Genomic DNA, 22,438 nt, shown 5'->3' with positions numbered 1-22,438 from the left:
TAGAGTTTTTAGGAGCCAAAAGCGCTTTAAGTTGATGATTTCTTTTGATTGTTGATTCATCAGGTCGAGAGGAAGATGCCTGAGAAATACATTCGGGAGGAGTCCATGATCCGGGGCCCTGCATTTGTGGTTAGACTGAGGTCCCACACAGTGTTCGAGAAGAGCGCCATTAAACTTTTCTGCACCGTAGAGGGATATCCCACCCCACATGTCAAATGGTGAGGTTTCTTTGCACAACCAGTTGTGGAGATGTAATGTTGTTATTATTAGGGCTGTGTGATACTGGGAAAATATAGGAAAATATGCGAGATTGCTGTTGAGGATTGCGATAGTGATATTTCTTGCGATAATACATTTAACATAAACAAAAATGTTCTTTGAAATCAGTATAATTATTAATTGATATTAAATAATAATTTATTATTAATTAATATTATTGAGTTAAATTTAAAAGGTCTTATATACATTTCTTTAATTTTATTTATTAAAATAATAAACAGTTATTACAAAAAACATTTTTAGTCTCTGTTTTCGGCCAAGTGCATCTAAAGTTTTTGGTTTTGGCTCTAAATTTTCATTCTGGCGCATTACTAAATAAAAGCAATTTATTTCATGCTTTGTGATATAAATGTTACATATTAAATCAATCAAAGGCCATTATTTGTCACATATACGCCCATGTAGTCGCATACACTATCATATAGTGAAATTGGACCCCCACCGACCATAAACAAACATCACATATCAGGGGAAAACAGATCAATAGGAGGTAGCATTTAGAAAAAGGAAGTAAGATATATTTCAGGAGAGGGAGGCGAAAAAAAGCTCCCTTTCACCTTGCTCTTGAATTAAGGCAGTGTGTGATTATTCATTCATTCATTCATTTTCTTGTCGGCTTAGTCCCTCTTTAATATAAATTGGGTAGGCTAAATTGTCTGTAGTGTATGGGTGTGTGTGTGTGTGTGTGTGAATGTTTGTGTGGATGTTTCCCAGAGATAGGTTGTAGCTGGAAAGGCATTCGCTGCGTAAAAACCTGGATAAGTTGGCGGTTCATTCCACTGTGGCGACCCCTGATTAATAAAGGGAATAAGCCAAAAAGAAAATGAATGAATGAATGCAGTATATGAATGATATTTTACACGGCCTATGATCATTCCTTTTTAAAAAGTGTTTTGTATTTCATTAAAATTTATTTTATATTTCCAGCATCTGGCTGGCCCAAAGTTTAATTTAAAGTAAGAAATGGGATCACATATAAATGAGAACATTTTAAAGTAAGAATTTTTAAATTGTAAAAAAAGAAAGGTCAATGTATATAAATTACAAAATATGATATATGAATATGCTAATATGATATGAATGATATATGAATACACTGTACAAATATATATTAACAGTTTTTCGCATTTTAATTCATGTTTTTATTTTTAAATTTTGCCTTAAACCTTTCCTTGAAAACGTTGACCTTGAAAAGTTGGACAAAGTGACTTTATTACTTATATTTTTCAATAGTTTAAACTTTAAAGTGATTCATTGTCTGTATTGGGGTTGTATATTATGCTACAAAAACCTTGTGATAAACTTCCAGTATATTTTCTGTTATTTTACAGACTTATTTCTCTAAATGTTATTTTTTTTATACATTATATTATTTCAAACTACTAAAATGTCAATAAAAGTCACTGTTAAACTGTAGAGTTGAATTTTTAACATTAAATGTCAACAGAGCAGAGATCTAGCTCTCATAATGCAATTCAAAACCGTGAATAAACAGAAAACACAAAGTATTGAAACTGTAAATTAACTGATTTTTTAAAGAGTATATATTGTTATCAGGATATGAGATGACTTTTATCGTGATATGAGTTTTTTTTTTCATTCAGCATTTACTGTATTTTTTTTTATATATGCACAACCCTCAGCTCGTCCCCATTCTCCATTTCCACATTTCCTCACAATGTGATGCTTGGTTTAAACTTCTCCAGACTGTTTTGGACACATTTACACACTTAAATGTATAGAGGTGCTGGTATGTGATTGGCTGATTAGATATTTGCATTTCCGAGCAGTTGAACCAAATAAAGTGGCCACTGCAAGTAAAACATTACAGGGAAACATTTATGCTTTGTCTATAATTCTTAATATTTCAAATCATTGATAAAGTATATTTATATATTGTATCAATGTTCTATTATTTATTCTATTCTATTCATATATTGTAATTATCTCCAACAGGTTCAAGGATGATGTCATCTTGGACGTTTCCTCTGGAAAGTACTTTGTGGAGAGTAATGCTGGATTCCACTCTCTCACCATCCTCAAGTAATTCGAACTTTACATTGTTGGGATTTTTTGGTGCTGCAGTGACAGGATGGGGTTTACTGTTGATCGGTATTAAACAGAATGAATGACAAACTTGAGTGTGTGACAATAGGTGACATGGCTTAGGTTTTAAGCTCATTAGAAGAAGCAAGGGAATTTACAGAGAGATTTAAAAACTAAAAAATGAAATAAACATTTGTCTAATGAATTAATTTGCATATGCAACATTTAATCTATTTTAGGTTTAATGATTGTGGTTCTCAACTTCTTCATCATCTTCTTCTTTGACTTCTTTTTCTTCCTGTTTTTGACCAGAAATATATATACAGTGGAGGAAATAAATACTGACGACGTCACCATTTTTCTTAGAAAACATATATCTAAAAGTGCTGTTGACCTGACATTATTACTGGATGTTGGTAACAATCAAAGAAATCCATATATGCAAAGATAACAAATCTAATTAGTCTAAAAATAAGTTAAAATAGCACAGGGAAAAAGGACTGAAGACATGAAGAAAGGGAGCTGTAGAATTGCATGGAAAGCCTAGACAGCGGTTGAAATCTCTCAACAGTTATTCAGCAATCCTCTGCCCTTTCGTCATTGTAAATGAATATTAGCTGCTTAAGTCCAACATCTTGCCAGGATAATGAAGATGAAACCAGGGTGGACATTTCAATCCCCTGAACTCAATCCCATATTCAATTCAATTCAATTCAATTCAATTCAATTCAATTCAATTCAATTCAATTCAATTCAATTCAATTCAATTCAGCTTTAGTTGTATAGCGCTTTTACAATGTAGATTGTGTCAAAGCAGCTTTACACAAATGGTCATAGTAACTGGAACAGTGTAGTTCAGTTTTTAGTGTTTAAGTTCAGTTCAGTTCAGTTTAGCTCAGTTCAGTGTGATTTAAAATCATTACTGAGTTCAAACACTGAAGAGCAAATTCATCGATGCGTAGCTCTACCAATCCTGAACCATGCGAGCCAGCGGCAACAGCGGAGAGGGAAAAAAAACTTCACCTGATAGGAGTGAAGAAAAAAAACCTTGAGAGAACATATTTGATAGACAAGTTGAAGTTACTGTATACTCTGTTGAAGTCAGTGAAAAACTCGCACCTGAGCAATTCTTGTGACTTCATTGCTCACATGAGTGGCTTCTTTTAGGTGCGATCACCAAAAAAGCCTTTTATATAATGCAGTGGTCCCCAATCATCGGGCCGCAGACCGGTACCGGTCAATGAATCAATTGGTACAGGGCAGCACAAGAAATCATGAATTATTTCAGTTTTATTTATCATTTAAACAATCTTTTATTTTGAAAAGTCTTTTATTTTAAAAAAAATTACCGTAATTTCTTGTTTACATCTCGGTCACTTGAGCGCCCAAATTTAACCCACAAGCAGCAAAATAAGTTCTTTCCTAAGTGGAAAAAGCCTAGTGAAGGACTCACGAACTGGCAAGGAATAGATCCACAATCTATTTGTCAACAAATCAGGTGAATTCAGCATGTCTGCCAAGAAGATCAACTGATGAAGATTCCAAATCATGGTGGCCTTTTAGGGGCCCTTCGCATATCGCGTCTTTTCTAGAGTTCGCACAAGTACCTTGTTTCCAATGGATATGTGTGCAAGCAGCGTGATGCACTCGCGTCTTCCTGACCAGACGCACCCAGTTGAATGAATCCTGTGAGCGCACTCTGAGTCACGTGACAAGAAATGACTGATCAGCTTCAGCTTGTATGGAGTATTCGCATATCGGGAAAACTAATTATCTCAGACAAACACAGAACACCCAAACAGCAATGTTTTCTCAGCCTGTCTTCCTCTAATAAAATGGTTGATGGTCGCCTAGCAATCTATAACCCACGGAGCAAAAAAAAAAATTGTCAAGCGTTGACCGGTCTGTGGAAATAAAAAGGTTGAGGACCACTGATATAAAGTATTAATTACGTTTCAGTAGTTCAGTTCTTTCTCCATGTGTCATTCCCTTGTTATTACACAGCTCATTTTTTGAAAAAAAAAATTGTTTTGTTTAATTTTTATGTTTGTATTGTTTGGGTTTTTGCCAAATTCTGGTTCAATTCCACTGTATATATTTTTAGTAATATTGGTTAGTAATATTGACCTTTAAAAATTGACCTTGAAAAAAATATTTATTTATTTAATGATGATGATGATGATGATGATTATTATGATTATGATTAATATTATTACAAAAAAAACACTGTGCAAAATGAAAAAAAAATTAAAGACAGTAATACAAAAACATTCACAATGTTAATACAAAATTGATAAAATACACAACTTCTTAAACAATGTTAAGAAATACCGTATATACAGTTGAAGTCAGAATTATTCGCCCCCTTTGATATTTGAAATATTTCCCAAATGATGTTTAGCAGAGCAAGGACATTTTCACAGTATGTCTGATAATATTTTTTCTTCTGGAGAAAATCCTCTTTGTTTTATTTCGGCTAGAATAAAAGCAGTTTTTAATAATAATAATAATAATAATAATAATAATAATAATAATAATAATAATAATAATAATAATAATAATAAACATTTTAGGGACAATATTATTAGCACCTTTAAGCAATTTTTTTTTCGATAATCTACAGAACAAACCTTTGTTATACAGTAACTTGCCTAATTACCCTAACCTGCCTAGTTAACCTAATTAACCTAGTTAAGCTTTTAAAAGTCACTTTAAGCTGTGTCTTGAAAATATCTAGTCAAATATTATTTACTGTCATCATGGCAAAGATTAAATAAATGAGTTATCAAGAATGAATTAAAACTATTATGTTTAGAAATGTGTTGAGGAAATCTTCTTTCTGTTAAACAGAAATTGGGGAAGAAAATAAAAAGGGGGGCTAACAATTCTGACTTCAACTGTATATATAAATCCTAAAATCATAGAGTGGCCCGGCCAGAGCCCAGATCTGAATCCTTTTGGACATCTCTGGAGAGATCTGAAAATGGCTGTACACCATTGCTTCCCATACTACCTGTTATTGCTTGAGAGGTACTGTAAAGAGGAATGGGCAAAATTCCCAAAGACAGGTGTGCCAAGCTTATGGCATCATATTCAAAAAGACTTGAGGCTGTAATTGCTGCCAAAGGTGCACCAACAAAGTATTGAGCAAAGGCTGTGAATACTTATATACATGTGTTTTTTTTTTTTTTTTTTTTTACAATGTCATTATGCAATATTGTGTGCATAATGTTGAGGAAATAAATTAATTTAATCCATTTTGGAACATAAGAAAAATGTGTAAAAAGTGAATCGCTATGAATACTTTCCAGATGCACTATATACATTCAGAGGAAATGGTTATTACATTTACAAAATAAGAAGTTTTACTTTTTAGCAATGTAATCCATATGATGTTTTTTTTTTTCATAGATTTCCTGAGATTCATTTATATAAAAACAATTAAACATGACTAAGAAGTGAATTTCCACAAAAGGCAGTCATGTCAATGGGATTGCAAGTGAACTTTTCCAATTTAGTCCAGGGCTGGTTGGTGCGCCGCCCACGTCTTGAGATCCTGTCAGCTGTTCTTGTCAAAGTGCTGAGTTTGGTGTCATCTGACACTCCGGCGCCTTACAGAGAGATGACTTTCACTGCTGTCAGCCTGTCAGTGCCACAAAAACTCAGGGGCCTTTATGTCACTTTCCTGACGGCTTCTTGCATTTGAAGGCCAAACCTCACAGGTGAATCTTGGCTTTCCGCATTTCCCCTAAAATGACCAAACCTTTCATTTTTTCTGACAAGCAGCCATGCTTTTTAAGACCCCCAGGGGCCAGGAGAACCGGCTTGAAAATAGTACGGTCACACCGAAGGTCACATTGCAGTCTTCTCATTTTCTTTTCCCTCGCGTCTCCTGTTGCCATTCAAGCCTCAAAGCCTCCCCGGTGTTGAACACGTCTCGAAAAACAGGCGCTGCTCTACATTAGCATTTAGTTTGGAGCAATTATCCTCTTGACATTAGAGCATTAGTTAACTGCCAATTTATCCATCATGATGGGGAAGCACTTTATGTGCTTTCCAAATGTCAATTAGGAAATGACTGTGGCATATATCCAATCAACTTGCAATCTTGCTGATTATTTATTGACTGATTAATTAGTGGAGTGGGTGAAGATGGTGTTGCGATCCAGCCGTGTATTGATTGAAGCTGTAGACACCTGTGAATGAGTTATGTCTGCTTTTGTAGATGTGCAACTGATGACACTGCAATGTACACGGCTGTAGCCTCAAACTCGCATGGACAGGCTTCCTCCCAGGCCTCCATCATTGTGAAGAGTAAGCTTTTTTTTCTCATATTTTCTGTTTTTTAAACGAACACTCCGCTTTTTACCTAGATTTAAGCAGTTTCGATCCATTCAGCCAATCTTCGGGTCTAGCTGGAGCACTTTTAGCTTAGCTTAGCATAAGTCATTGAATCGGATTAGACCATTAGCATCTCGCCTAAATAATAAAAACTAATAATTTAGTTAATTTCCCTAATTAAGCGCTTGACACTTCAGTCGTTACATTGTGTACAAAAAATTATAGAAAATGAAAAGTTGTTCTTTTTCAGGCTGATATGACTAAGAACTTTATACTTATTCTAGCGTAGAAATCACAGAACTTTGCTGCCATCTAATGCCTGCAGGAGGCGCAATGATATTACACAGCACTGTTACCTATAGTGGTTATCCAGCTGGGGACTATTTTCAGGCACTGGGTAATATTACTGCGCCTTCTGCAGCAATGAAGCATTTTATTTTGTAGTGTTTGATATTTTTTTCAATGGGATAAACCCCTTGAGATGTACCATCTCATTTTCAAGGGGGTCCCACAATTAATCACAATCACATAATAATAACACCAAACGACAAAATAAAACCTAACTTACATCCATTTTCTTGTCGTCTTAGTCCCTTTATTAATGCGGGGTCGCCACAGCGGAATGAACCGCCAACATATTCAGCAAGTTTTTAGGCAGCGGATGCCCTTCCAGCTGCATCCCATCTCTGGGAAACACCTACACACACTCATACACTATGGACAATTTAACCTACCCAATTCACCTGTACCGCATGTCTTTGGACTGTGGGGGTAACCGGAGCTCCCGGAGGAGACCCACACGAATGCTGGGAGAACATGCAAACTCCTCACAGAAACGCCATCTAAGCTGAGGTTCGAACCAGCGACCTTCTTGCTGTGAGGCGACAGCACTACCTACTGCGCCACTTGTTGAGTAGTATACAGTACATACATAAATATATACATACGTATTTATATGTGGTACAAAAACTATATACAGATCAGAGAATCAAATAAATAATAACATCCTTAGGAAAAAAAAGTACAATCCAAAGTAAAATATGATAACAAATTTTGCTTAAAGACCTTAAATGATGTAGTGCACAGGTGTCAAACTCCGTTTCAAAAGGGCCGCAGCTCTGCACAGTTTAGTTTCAACCCTAATTAAACACACCTGATCAAACTAATTGAGTCCTTCAGGCTTGTTTGAAACCTACAGATAAATGTGTTGTAGCAGGGTTGGAACTAAACTGTGCAGGGCTTCGGCCCTCCAGGGATTGAGTTTGACACCTCTGATGTATTGGATCGAATGTTAGCAGGCAAATTATTCCAATCTTTTGGACCCTTAAACATAAAAGCTCTTTTACCCATAGTTTTTTACAAGGAGGGACAAAAAAAAAAGTCTGAACAGAATGTCTAACTTGATAATTTAAGTAAAAAAGTACAAAATATTGTTGTAAATAATAAGGATACTCAAGATGAATACATTTAAATATAAATTGAAGGCAGTGAATATGTTGAATATCTTGTGTGCAAAGATGGCCACTGCAACACATCATACATTAAACAATGATGTGTGTAAAAAGAACAACCCAGAACAAATCTGCAAAGTCTATTATTAGCCGTATTAAGAGGAGCAAGATCTAATTTTGACGCACTCTGATAAACAATATCTCAATAATCAAAAATTGGAAAAATAAGCTGAAGAGCAAGTTTCTTGCGAACACTAAATGAAAAAGTATAGTTCTATAGTTCTTAGGAACTAAAGAGGAATATTTGGTCTTAAGTGTCAAGTGTTAAAGGTCCCATGAAATTAAAATAATTATAATTATTAAATATAATAAACTAATAATAAAATTTTAAAATGTTAGTATCAGTATTGTTAGTTTTGCAAGATATGTATAATCTAGTGAGCACCAAAACAGTTTCAAAATATCAGTGATATAAACAAGTAAAACTTGTAGTTTGGATCAATGGTTTTATTCATGTCACTTTATACCTCAGTTTTTCATTAAATTGTGAGAAGTCAAATGCTAGTATGTGCCATGCCCCGCCCCCTTCAGCTTAACATTTGATGGGCTTGAACTCAACCATTGATATATACACTAGATATCACATACGGACACTGAGCATGCGTCAATAGCGCCGCCACATTTGTACAGTGCTCCCAGAACAAATGCCATTCAAACGCATTAGTCAAGCCAGTGGGTCCCACTTTATATTAAGTGTCCTTAACTACTATGTACTTACATCAAAAAATAAATACAATGTACTTACTGTGTTTATAATGTATTTGAGAACACTTGTGGTGCTTTTGAGTTGGGATAGAGGTTGGGTTATGGACAGGTTTAGTGGTATGGGTAGGTTTAAGGGAGGGTTAAGGTGTAAGGGATGGTCAACAGTGTATTTACAAATGTAATTATAAAAGTTAATTACAGATGTAATTACATACATGTATTTAATCAAGCATTAGTACACAATAAATACATGTATTTACACAATACGTACATTGTAACAAACTATTAATTCCTATGTAAGTACATATTAGTTAAGGCCACTTAATATAAAGTGGGACCAAACAGTGTGCCAATGTGAAGAGGCTGGACTTTAGCGATGTGTACGGGTGTAGTAACGAGCAAACAAAGAAAAAAAAGCACAAAGGCAGAACATTTCATAGGTAAGGTTTAGTTTTTTACGTTTTTGTATTTTACCAACTTTTGTGCACAACATGTAACATTATTGATGATAATACAGTCACCTACTGCATTCACCATGAGGCAAAGGAGCACCAACAAAATACGTAATAGGCTTATGCTAGTTTTGTTGAATAAAATCAGCAAACAATGTAAATGAAATATGAAAAAAAGATGCTGTAGTGCCAGAAACTTGTATTATTATCGGCTAAGTAAATGACTCGTTCATAACGAAGATTCATTCACAAACTAATCGCTCCCTCCGTCAGAATGAGAAGTAAAAGCAGGAGAGGATGTGTGTCACAGGACTCAGATTAGATCAAATTAAACAGGGAGGGAGGATAATACATTTCCATGCACACAAACACACACTCTTTGCCCGCGCAGTCACATCCATCAATGTAGAAAAGTGATGGAAAATTATAATTTTCGTAATTTAAAAAATTATTTGCATCCTGATTACCGGGAAGACTCCCAATCATAGATGTATGTGCATATGTGTATATTTCTGGCTTTGGTTGGCCACAGTCCTCCACTGCACCTTGGTCCCGCATTCAGTTCAAAAGAGCGCTACCCTGTACTAAAATGGCACCTCTGTTGACTCATTCCTTTTAATAGACAGCAGCAGGGTAGGCGACATCTAATATAAATATCTATGCAAGTCAACCACTGTCACTGGCAGAGCGGTGATAAAACAAAACGCTATTGGCTGTTCTTTTCAAAGGGGAGGAGCTACTTTGTGTTCCATTCTCTCTTCAAATTTTGGTTGAGATTATGTCAAACATCGAATAAAAAAGCAGATTTCAAAGCGCGTTACATGAACGATAAAAAAAATAAATTGAACTTTTAAGATGCTAATGGTCTAATTTAATTCAATGATTTATGCTAAGCTAAGCTACATGTGCTCCCGGCAGACATGAAGATTGGCTAAATGGATTTAAAAACCATAATTTTCAACTTCAACTAAATTCTAGGTGACTTAAGCCCATTGCCCAAAAAAAAAAAAAAAAAGTACAATGCTTTAAAAATACATTTGCTAAAGAAACACGAAGAAACAATTCATGTATTTGTTTGTTTGTTTGTTTGTTTTTCTCTTTGTGTACTCCGAAATGTGGATTGACTTGTTTAAACTGCGGGAAGGTTGATCATTTTCTTGCCGTGTGTGCTTTATAGGGTGCAGAGAGGAAGAGAAGTCTACTCCCTATTCCTGGATGCCTTACCAGTGTAAGTGGCAAAGCCAGAGAAAAATAATAGTAGAAAAATAGAATTAGTAGAAAAATAGTAACAAGTATGATTTTAAAATAAGTCATGACAAAAAATTGTGTTCTCAGATGCCATTTTACCTGAAATCAAGTACACAAAGATTAACATCACCTTCCTTGAGACGTTTGATGTGACTTTTGGAAAAGAAGGCGATAAGGTCACCCTGAGCTGCAAGATGACCATTAGCCCCAATCTGGCTAATCTGCAGCCTGAAGCGCTGTGGTATCGAGATGGTAGGTAATGGCCTACTAATAACAGTTTTCAATCATCTGTTATATATAGATTGACATGCAGTCCCACCCCAAACACTGCCATTAGTTGAGTCATTGTTTTTTGATAGGCTGCTCACACAGCAAGACTGAGATTCTGTGTTGTGCTGATAATGCTGATACTCATGTGTGGTTTTATACTGTTATGAGTTTCTTTCTTCTGCTGAATGCAAAAGAGGCTATTTTGAAGATTTCTGTTTGCTGTCATCCATTTACTTTCATAGTAAGAAGAAAAAAAAACCTTTGGTAGTTAATGGGTTCCAGCTACTAGCATTCTTCAAAATATCTACTTTTCTGTTCAACAGAATATAGAAACACTTATATTTGATTTGATTTAAATTGATTTGATTTGATTTGATTATATTATATATATATATATATATATATATATATATATATATATATATATATATATATATATATATATATATATATATATTCTATTATTATATTATATTATATTATATTATATTATATTATATTATATTATATTATATTATATTATGTTATATTATATTATATTATATTATATTATATTATACTATATTATATTATATTTCATTTTATTTTATTATAAATTAGTATATTACATTATATTTATTTTATTTTATTTTATTATATAATAAATTTTTATATTATATTATATTATATTATATTATATTATATTATATTATATTATATTATATTTTGTTATATTATATTATAAATTTTTATATTATATTATATTATATTATATTATATTATATTATATTATATTATATTATATTATATTATATTATATTATATTATATTTTGTTATATAATATTATAAATTTTTATATTATATTATATTATATTATATTATATTATATTATATTATATTATATTATATTATATTATATTTTATTATATATCATAAATTATTATATTATAAATTATTATATTATATTATATTGTTTTGGACGAGTGAAGGGAGAATACATTTTCACTTTTGGGTGAACAATCCCTTTATGCTGCCAAATAAACAGTTTTCTAGCAGCTTCCGCAAGTGCAGACTGTCTTTTTGGTTTTAAAACAGTCCTGTCAGGATTTACTAAACATGTGCAGTGAAGATCTTGCACTGAAAAGGTGTGAATACTGTTATTTTGAAACCTGGCCTTATTGAATATGCTTTTGTTGAAGTTTCTCTTCTAAAATTTTATGGGAGGAGAGTTTTTTGAATAAATCCTGCACTAATGTGTACCTCAAATTAATGGCATTTTTGACATTATTTAATGCCTAAATATTTGCTTGTCTAGTTTCATCTTAACCTACATCACTCATTTATTCAGAACATGCAAACCCCACACAGAAAACCCCATGTCAACTCACCCAGCCGGGACTTAAACCAGCGAACTTCTTACTGTGAGGCGACAATGATAACCACTGAGCCACCGTGCCACCTTATTTATTTTTGTTTATTTTTGTATTTTTTATTTATTTATTCATTTTCTTTTTGGCTTAGTCACTTTATTAAAATGGGGTCGCCACAGCGGAATGAACCGCCAACTTATCCAGCAAATGTTTTACGCCGCAGATGCCCTTCCAGCTGCAACCCATCAAAGGTACCACATGTTTTCTGGCTTGTGGGAGAACCTCGAGCACCAGTTCAACATACAAACTCCACACAGAAACGCCAACTGACCCAGCCAAGGCTCGAACCAGCAACCTTCTTGCTGTGAGGTCAATTGTGCTACCCACTGCGCCACCGCGCACCCCTTTTTTTATTTTTATTTTATTTATTTTTTTGATAATTTTACCTGGATTTTATATCCCTATATATCTGTCCTAATGAAAGCGGCATCTGATTTATTACCGTGACATAGACCTCTTAAACTCGCCCGGTTTTTGTAGGTGTTGCTTTTGCAGTTGAGTCACGTACACAACGAAATGGCTTTTTATGTCCGTTTGTACTTTATGACTCATTTCACTCCAATCTCATTTCCTGAATAATCAGATTACACATTCTCTTCAGATCTGCAGTATATTCCACCCAAAAAAAAAAAAGAGTAATAGTTTCATATTTTCTCCTCTGATACCTCATGTTGTTTTTTTTCGGACTCTCCAGAGCATCTCCTGAAAGAATCGAAGTGGGTGAAAATGGAGTCTGGGGGAGGTGTCGCCAAGCTCACGCTTACTCAACTCGCTAAGGATGATGAGGGTCTTTACACCCTCCGCATGATGACCAAGGGAGGCGATGCGGTCCACAGGGCTTATGTCTACGTTGATGGTAAAAAGTTGTGAACTTCTTCAAGGCTTTATGCATTTGTGTTTTTTTCTTTGATGGCCTTTAAAGGTCTGCATTAGCATAATTAATCTCCCACAATCTCTAAAGTGCATACGTCTATTTCAGAGTGATTCCCTCAGCGCATCAGTGATGTGTAGGAGTCATCATGTTTTGTCTTGGCAGATGGTCCACCTCCAGTCCCACGAGCTCCTGGAGCACCAATGGACATCAAAATCCATGACGCTAACAGAGATTATGTCATCGTGTCCTGGAAACCTCCTAACACCACCACTGAAGGCCCTATCATTGGATATTTTGTTGACAGGTGACTTTCCTGACTAAAGTGTGTGGTTTATGGTGTACATTCCTTCAAGCTGTCTTGATATCGTGGTCTGAAATAAAATATTTGGAGACTTCACACTTTAAAATTCCTTGATGGGATTGAATTAGATGAAATATCAAAAGTATATAAATATATTAAACATACCCCCATATACATTTCTGGAGAGTGCGGATTATGTAGCCAAAGCTACGCATGGCTGCATTTTGTCTTTAAAAGGAACTCGGGACGTTATAAAGCTGTCAACGTCTTCTGTTTCTTGTTGTGCTACCAGCTGACCGCTTACTTCCATGTGGATGGCTTTTCCGTTGTTATAGTTTTTAGAAGAAAAAAAAGCTTCTTTTAGAAAACGTTTTCTGCTGCAATGTCAGTTAATAATCATGCGCTTTTAAATTGCTGGAGAACGCAAGGTGAAATGGTTGCTGTTGAGTGGCTGCTTCTTCAAGTGGAAATACATACATTACTTTGATTTCATTGAACGTAAAAACAAAAATTAGCTGTGAATTGAAGTCTAAAGAACTTTTGACTGCTTTTAACTTGACCAGCAACTTGAAAAGTCTGCAAAAACCGAAAGCATTCTATGACAATACTTATTGCCAAGGATAAAGGCTAAATTGACCTTTTTTGTGCAGGAACGAAAGGGTATCTTCTGAATGTGAAGAGCAGCGTTGCTACTTATGGGCTGTTCTTTTGCACGTGTGCATATTGGGAGGGCATGTGCATATTCGCATTTTCTAGGCGTACTCAATTGAAAACCACAAGTCACGTGGCAAGAACTGACCAATCAGCTTCCTACTTTGGAATATATACATTTCGGTAGACTAATTACCTCAGACAAACATAGAAAATCCAAACACTGCAGTGCTTTTTCATACTTTGGATGTCAATGGTTTCAGGTATCCAGTTTTCTTCTTTTGTGTTAAAAAAAAGACAAACAGGTTTGGAACAAGTGAATGAAGAGAGAATTTTACGTTTTGGGGCGAAAACTTTAACATTTTTTGTCAATTTGTATATTTGCATTCACTACTTACTTCTATTTTTAAAAATATTTATTATCTATTTTTTTGTCCTGTCTCTGTAACTCTGTTGCACTGTTGAAGCTCTGTCACAAAAAAAAAAATTCCTTGTATCTGTAACATACCTGGCAATAAAGCTCTTTCTGATTCTGAATTTTGAATATGTCAAGCTGCTGTGATCAACCAATTGTAATGTTTCTCAGTCAATATTAAATTACAGAAAGAGCTACAGTTCATTTTGTATTTTTATAGGTATATTTTATGTTTTAAAAGTGACTTCAAAGTAATTAGTAATCCGATTACTTTTTAAAGTAATTAATAATTTAATCAGATTACAATTTTTCAGTAGTAGTCAGTAATTTGTAATCTCTAACTTTTTAAAAGTAACTTACCCAACACTTCTTGGGTGTTTATGCGAGAACATCAGGTATGGATGGTACTCACAAGAAATTCGAGATTTTAAAAAGCATACACAGCGGCCTCGAACGGATTTGCGAAAAACAAAAACTGCAAAAAACGTACCTTCTGAAATGTATTTTACACTCTCCAGAAAGATATACAGGGGTACATATTAACAACGAGCCTTAGTTAGTTAATTCCCAGTTGCTTTCTTACTCTATTCTTTATTTTGCCTGTATAAATCTGAACAACCTTGCTTGTATAGTATGTGTTTGTTCTTTCTGTTGTCTAAGACAATGCTGCATTAAAGTTGCTTAATTATAGATGATTGGTAACATAAAAAAAAAAAAAATTTGTTTCTTTCAGCAAAGGCCACTTAGAAGTTGCTTACCAACACATAGGCTACTTTGCATATGCTAATTAAGTCTCTGATTAGTTTGTTCTCTGTTCCTTTGAGCTCCATAGCATTGAGCTGAAATTTACTCCTGTCAGATGATAATCAGACGGTTAAGCGATGCATGGATCCGCAATTATGTATGAACGCTCCTTAGCTTATATCATCTCCTCGGAATATGAAAGTGGGCTGTGATTTTGAGTCTTTCAGCGCATTGTGGATGTAATGATTGGATAATGTTGTTTGCTGTCTTTATTTCTTGTTGATCATGTTTTTTTTGTCACTCTTGTTCGGCAGATGTGAAGTTGGAACAGAAAACTGGGTGCAGTGTAACGACTCTCCTGTTAAGATCTGCAAATATCCTGTGCAGGGCCTGTTTGAAGGACACTCTTATTATTTTCGCGTACGTGCTGTCAACTCGCATGGTATCGGCAAACCATCCAGAATGTCTGAGCCCATTGCTGCTCTGGACCCCACAGAGTTCGAAAGACTTCATGGTAAGCGAAAACTGAGGGGCATAATGCAGCATGATCTAGTTTGTAAGTAAATAAACCGGAAATGATTTAATAAATTATTATTTATTTTTTAAATTAATTATAATAATAACAATAATAATATTTATTATTATTATTATTAGTTTATTTATTCATTTATATATTTATTTATTTATTTATTTATTTTATTATCACTGTTATTATTACTACCACAGCAACAATATTAACTATTGATTTAATAATTGATTTAAAATTAAGACATGCCTTTTCTTGTATTTTCTAATAATAATATCAATTATTAATTTTAAAAATAGAAGTCGGTTGAAGGTGCTGTATGTAAGTTCTTGACTCTTCTAAAACATAAAAATATCGTAATATGTTTGCATATATTTAAGAATCATGCTAAGTGGACATTCTTATTAATTTAGCTTCGAAAATATGCTTTCTGTGCTGAAACGTCTGTCTTTGATTTGGCCCTTCTAACCCGCCCAATGCCAGTTTAGCCAATTAAATTTCAGCACCTCGGGTTGCCTTGGTGGAAAATCACGTATTTCATTCAATCAGGCATAAAGGCTCTCAGCGTATGCTTCCATGACTGAAATGCGACCTCTGGTGGACAGTAGCAGACTCCAAAATGAGACACTGATTCAGAGTTCCACATGAGGTGTTTATTAATGAGCAAATAATATAAATAATATAATAATATAAACTCAATGCACTCCAATGAAATGGTAAGGTTTATAATCTAATTAATACATATTAAACCTCTTTAACATTATTAGATGTATATTCTGAATCACTGATATGTGTTGGTTTGCACCAAGTCACTGTTCTAAAGTTCAGTTAAGGTAAACTGTCTACTGCTCCTTTCAGAAGTATGTCAATAAATGTCATGTAAAATGGCAATCAAACTCACATTATTCGCATTTAACACACTTAGTAAAGCAAATGAGGTGTACCTGAGTACATAGTTTTTTGTTGTTCAGCTACAAGAAATAGAAGCCTTTATAAAATATAAATTTCAGGTGTTGGTTAGAAAATATTCCTTGTATCACGTGCCATTGCTTTTATTTAGAACATGATTTAAATCAGCCTCAGTCTCGATACTCAGGCATGCTATTGATGTTGTCAATCTGGCAGCATGCGCTTTTGTGTTTTGAACCATGGATGCAATACCTAGTTCAACCACTTGGTGACAAACTTACATACTGCACCTTTAAGACATGCTTTTTCTGGGCATTGACAATATACCCAATAACAATTGAGTACTGAATTTTTATTTTTCTTGCATGATTTATTTATATATTCTCTGCCAATGTGTCTAAATGGGAACCTCTTGCAATGCGCAGACCATGCAAAAAATAAAATAACAATAATAATTTGCAGAGATTGTGCTCTTGCAAGCTGTTAGTAAATATTACCCAGAGTTTTCATGCATTGGCTGTATTATTATTATTATTATTATTATTATTATTATTAGTTCAATTTTGTGTTAATAATGCCGCTTGCGTACTGTTGTTTATTTCAACAGCCACAAAACTCGGTGGGAGACTTGACGTTGTGACTTACTATGATGACCTTGAAGGTAATATACAGTTGTTATTTATTTTGTGAATGATTTGGAAAGTTTAAATTAAGTTAACAAAGGGGCTTAACATTTTTTTTAGTTGTTTGAAATGATATAGTGTAAAATGACTATTGTTTTACAGATTTATTGAAAACGCAAAGTAAAATGTTCAGTGTGTATATATATGTGTGTGTGTGTGTGTGTGTGTGTGTGTGTGTGTGTGTGTGTGTGTGTGTGTGTGTGTGTGTGTGTTTGTGTATGTGTGTGTGTGTGTGTATATATATATATAATTATTATTTTTTTATTAGAGGTGTAACGTGGACACACATATATATATATCTGCTGATAAGCTAATAACTAACACTTAGTTAAGTGTTAGTTATTAGCTTATGTATGTTATTGGGAAGTTATTCTAAAGTTCCAATTATTCCTCATTTACTAACAGTTAATAAATTAAGACTAGTTCCAATTTTAGAATAACACCCAAATAAGATATATAAACTATTAACTGATACTTATCAATCCTTTAGTAAGTACTTTACAAACAGCTATTTCTTGATCAATTACTAATTTATTAGGTTCAGTTATAAATCATTAAAATACAGTTAACAAGTCATTTAGAACTTGTTAACTAACAGCTTGTAAGTTACCTATTGGCTATCTATAAGGCACAGTTATAAATCATTGACAAACTAATAACTATTATTTAACAAGTCATTTACAACTCATTAACTAACACTTTATTAATGAACTATTCACTAGTTATAAAGGATAGTTACCCCCTAAAGGACTGTTTCACGCTCTATGAGTGTCATTCATGTCTTTTCAGGTGCACTCGGTCAGAAGACAATCGCCTGTGATATCATAACATGTTGTTTTTGATTATCAGGATGTTGTAGGCTTATAGTTATAACACTATTTATACAATATAGTTATAATGATATTTATACCTTATCAAACTAGTACAACTTACTAAGCAAAACTAATACTAAAGTGTTTTACAATTGGTTTATATTTTGGAACAAAATATATGTTTGTAGCAGTTTTTAATTGTTTTAGTTCATTTGATTGACTATATATAAGTCAGTAGATATTACTTATGCATTTATTGGGTAAAATTGCTACTTTTTACTGTCATTCAATCTGTTTTTGGTCATTATCAATGCACTATCACTTTAATTGAGCGTGCTTCTGCGTGCTGTATGAAAGCTCCAAACTGTTAACATGGATGCTGAAAAAGCATTCGCTGCTCACGCTCTGCTCACGTGCTGCTTGCGCTTGCAGTGTGAAACAAGCTTAAGGATTAGATCGGTGGTGATTGTGACAAAATCTATACTACAGACCTTATAATAAATAAATAAAACTTTTAAAACAGCAAAATCATGAGAGCCTAATTAATATAAACATTAAACATGAAAGATCCAATAAAAACTTAATTACTTGTAAAACTGTAGCAGTATGGTTCATTTTCATTTGGAACAACCCAACAAAGGGAAATGACCTTGCACTTCAATGCTTAAAACCTACTCCTTCACTGCATCTTTAAATATTTTGGTATAGCAATGGCTTAAAATGATAGTTCCTTTTGTAACACAACTTCGCATGTCTTTGCATTTGTAAAATGCATTAGATGACAGCAGCTGTCACTTTGTTCTTTCCCCCCTTATTCTGTTCATGGTTTTCGCTTTCAGAATTAGCAATAATTATCCAGCCCGTAATTGGTTCTCTTCTGAGAGGTACTGATTAGTTTTTGATGAGAATTCCATCAGGAGGAGAACGTGCAAACATCTGTGGGTGTTTTTCAAATTGAAATGAACACATCAAGCAGTATCACCCATGTGCGAGGATATATGTAGACTTTATTTGTGATAGCTGCAGGACATGTTAAACGAGAAAGTACATGTTAAAGGAGACCTACATTATGCCCCTTTTTACAAGATGTAAAATAAGTCTCTCATGTCCCTAAAGTGTTAGGAAAACATCAGCTTAAAATACACACAGAAATATGTTTAAAACTTACTTAGCAAAACTAATACTAAAGTTGTTTTACATTTGGCTTTATAGTTTGGGCCAAAATATATATTTTTTGCCGTTTTTAATCGTTTACGTTCATTTTATTGACTATATATAGGTCAGTAGAGATTACTGATGCATTTATTGGGTAAAATTGCTACTTTTTACTGTCATTCAATGTGTTTTTGGTCATTATCAATACACTGTCACTTTAATTGAGCGTAAGCAGCGCGGCAAAAATAGACCCAGCACCAAAACTACAGCGCCGGCACTGCTGCTTCAGCGACGCTTATGTCACGTGTTGACGCGCTGCTTCTGCGTGCAGTATGAAAGCTCCAATCTGTTAACATGGACGTTGAAAAAGCATGCGCTGCTTACGCTCTGCTCACACCCTGCTCACGCAATGCTTGAATTGAACACAGTATTGCCAAATGTGTGAGTATGTATGTAGACTTTATTTGTTATAAATACAGTACATGTTAAAGGATACAGTAAATGGTAAAGGAGACCTATATAATGACCCTTTTTACAAGATGTAAAATAAGTCTCTGATGTCCCTGGAGTGTTAGGGAAGCATCAGCTCAAAATACACACAGAAATATGTTTGAAACTGCACCTTTTAGGCTTTGATCCAAATTGTGCCATTTTGGTGACTGTCACTTTAAATTTGAATAAGATTGTGCTCTTTTTAAAAGAAGGTGGAGCTAGGGGTGGGACGACAACCCCATCACTGTGGTTGACGTCTCATTATTTCTGTAATGTGGTGATGTGGTTATTACCTTCATCTCCGGACATTTTTACATTATTGTTTATTTTGCTTGTGAAACTTTCAGGATTGTATAGATAAACAGAATAAACTAAATAAAAAAATACTTGAATACTTTTTTACTTAAAGTACAAATTTAGATTACAAAGCGAAAACACTGACTGAATCCATTTTAATATCCAGCATAGGTAGTTTTTTTCATAATAAGCAGAGATGGCAAAAGTACATACATCCTTTACTCAAGTAGAAGTACAGATACTCATGTTAAAATGACTCTGGTAAATGTTGAAGTACTGAATAGACTTTTGTACTCAAGTAAAAGTAAAGAAGTATGGCCTGAAATATGTACTTGGGTAAAAAGTACCAATTACTATTACATGTTTTAGTTTCACTAGGTAAATATCTGGTTCCCCTCCATGTGACATTATCCTGAGACAAACTCACAGCATTCAGCATGTAGTTTTGAAGCTGTTAGATCAAAAACAACAGCTGCCATTCAAGTTCATACACTGTTTATAAAGATATACAGGCCTACAGAACTATTTTTACAATGTCTTACATTTTACTCTGAATTTTGTCCAAACTATATACATTTTTGAAATTTTATAGTTGATTTTTTTATTGAATATATTGAAAATATACTTTCTTTTGTTGAATAAATACTGCAAACTTTTCTTTTTTTTTGCATTAGCATGCATAATCCATTATTTTAGTGTGTTTTTTTTCTCCAGGGTATTGTGGATATTTTATTTAATGCATAAACATTAATTCTGTTAATATTCTATGCTAAAAGCTACACACACAGGCGAACTTGCAACCTTAGTTCCATAATGATGGTATTCGAAAACGCACGCCAGCTTTGTTAAATTGTAAGTTGAGTAAGTTTTATTTCACTTATAACAATTATAAGTGAAATAAAAGTTAAACATTCAATTGTGAAAAATGTATTGCTGTTAACTATATGATCAAAAATAAAAGAGTAGCCTATTAAATAGTTTCACTGTGTATGACAACATTCATTTTAGACAAAATAGTTAAAAGGTTACCATTGACTTATCCTTTAAATGTCCACATTCAATCGGTCATTGATGAGGTCTATCGTTTGAAAGGGTTACCGACAATCAATTGAGCCTATGTAACATGCAAATGAGCAATTCCAGTGTTATGGATGTGACAATTGAAGTAAAAACTCAAAACATAAATTAACATGGTAAGTACTTGTGAACATATATTGAAACATCTGTTTATATTTTACAGAACAACTAACCAGAGAGTTGTGGGATCAGAAAAATATCAATCTGTAAACATGTTTTGTACTTTTAATGAAAATAAAGATGTGTTATGGATGTGACCAAACAAGTATGCGAGTTTAGAGCATACAACGTGCTTTGTAGAAATTCTGTAAATTAAACTGCACAACCCCCCTAAAATTGATGCTAATCAAAAGGATAAGAGTTGGCTCTCTGTAGAACAAACATGATTGAATTTATTTTATTTAAAATTTTTGCATTTATGAGGAAAAAGTGTTGTTATGGATGTGACATCTCTCAGTTATGGATGTGACAGATCGTCACCTTGGATGGTTCTATCTGCGCTCTGAATGATTTAGAGATATTGAGCTTCAAAGTTTTTGCATTCTATTGCTAACAGTGTGTGTGTAACATTTCTTTTTTAAATAAAAAGTCTTACAATGTAAACAACTGATGAAAAAACATCCCATAATGCAAATAAGTTGTCATTTAATAAGAATATGTCAACAACTCAGTTTTGTAACCACGGGGAGTAACACCAACAGCTGAGGTAAGATCCAATATGCAGGTTTATTCACAGTCGAATACAGGCAAGAGGTCAGAAAGGCAGGCGGCAGGCAAAGACAAAGAGGCTAACAAGGCTAACGGTCGGTACACAAGATAACAAGACTGGGAAACACGTTGTAATGCTACTGTGACAGATAACAGACTCGGCAAACTGAAGGGGTGAATGTGTGGCTTAAATAGTGTGTGTTAATCAGTCTCTGACGATCCTCAAGTGGTGTGAATGTAATCAGTCTAGATGAGGAAGCATGTGTGAGTGTGACCGGAGTGCATGTATGAATATGTTGTCCAGAAATGGCAGATTTGTAGTCCATGGTTATTGTAGGTGCAAACCAGCGATCTTATGGGAAATGATCGCTGGTAATCTTGACATTTTTTGACAAAAATGTCAGATAGAACCTTATACTTCTAAGATGACGAGATGTGAAATTGCCACTTGTGTGACTTTGGTAAATCAACAGTTTCAGTATTTTGGTGGAAACTGAATTTTTTTTTTCAAGGTTGACATTTGCATGTAATT

At 34.0% G+C, this 22,438-nt stretch overlaps 1 protein-coding gene across 2 annotated transcripts in view; it reads left to right on the top strand.

Annotated features, from left to right (window-relative positions):
• The window catches only part of myom2b (myomesin 2b), an 89,531-nt gene that overhangs the window by 4,722 nt on the left and 62,371 nt on the right, over nt 1-22,438 (top strand). For both annotated transcript variants that reach the window (XM_087278807.1, XM_087278806.1), the window contains 9 exons: nt 64-218; nt 2,236-2,322; nt 6,551-6,639; nt 10,512-10,562; nt 10,670-10,834; nt 12,957-13,118; nt 13,299-13,440; nt 15,562-15,761; nt 17,290-17,343. In XM_087278807.1, coding sequence (XP_087134933.1) covers nt 64-218; nt 2,236-2,322; nt 6,551-6,639; nt 10,512-10,562; nt 10,670-10,834; nt 12,957-13,118; nt 13,299-13,440; nt 15,562-15,761; nt 17,290-17,343 — 1,105 coding nt within the window. The remainder of the gene's footprint in view (nt 1-63; nt 219-2,235; nt 2,323-6,550; nt 6,640-10,511; nt 10,563-10,669; nt 10,835-12,956; nt 13,119-13,298; nt 13,441-15,561; nt 15,762-17,289; nt 17,344-22,438) is intronic.

The sequence above is a fragment of the Danio rerio genome, chromosome 13, assembly GCF_052040795.2.
Source record: "Danio rerio strain M-AB ecotype USA chromosome 13, GRCz13ab, whole genome shotgun sequence".
Classification (NCBI taxonomy): Eukaryota; Metazoa; Chordata; class Actinopteri; order Cypriniformes; family Danionidae; genus Danio; species Danio rerio.
The sequence above is the reverse complement of the archived record's forward strand: the minus strand, read 5'-3'. Positions and strand labels throughout refer to the sequence as shown.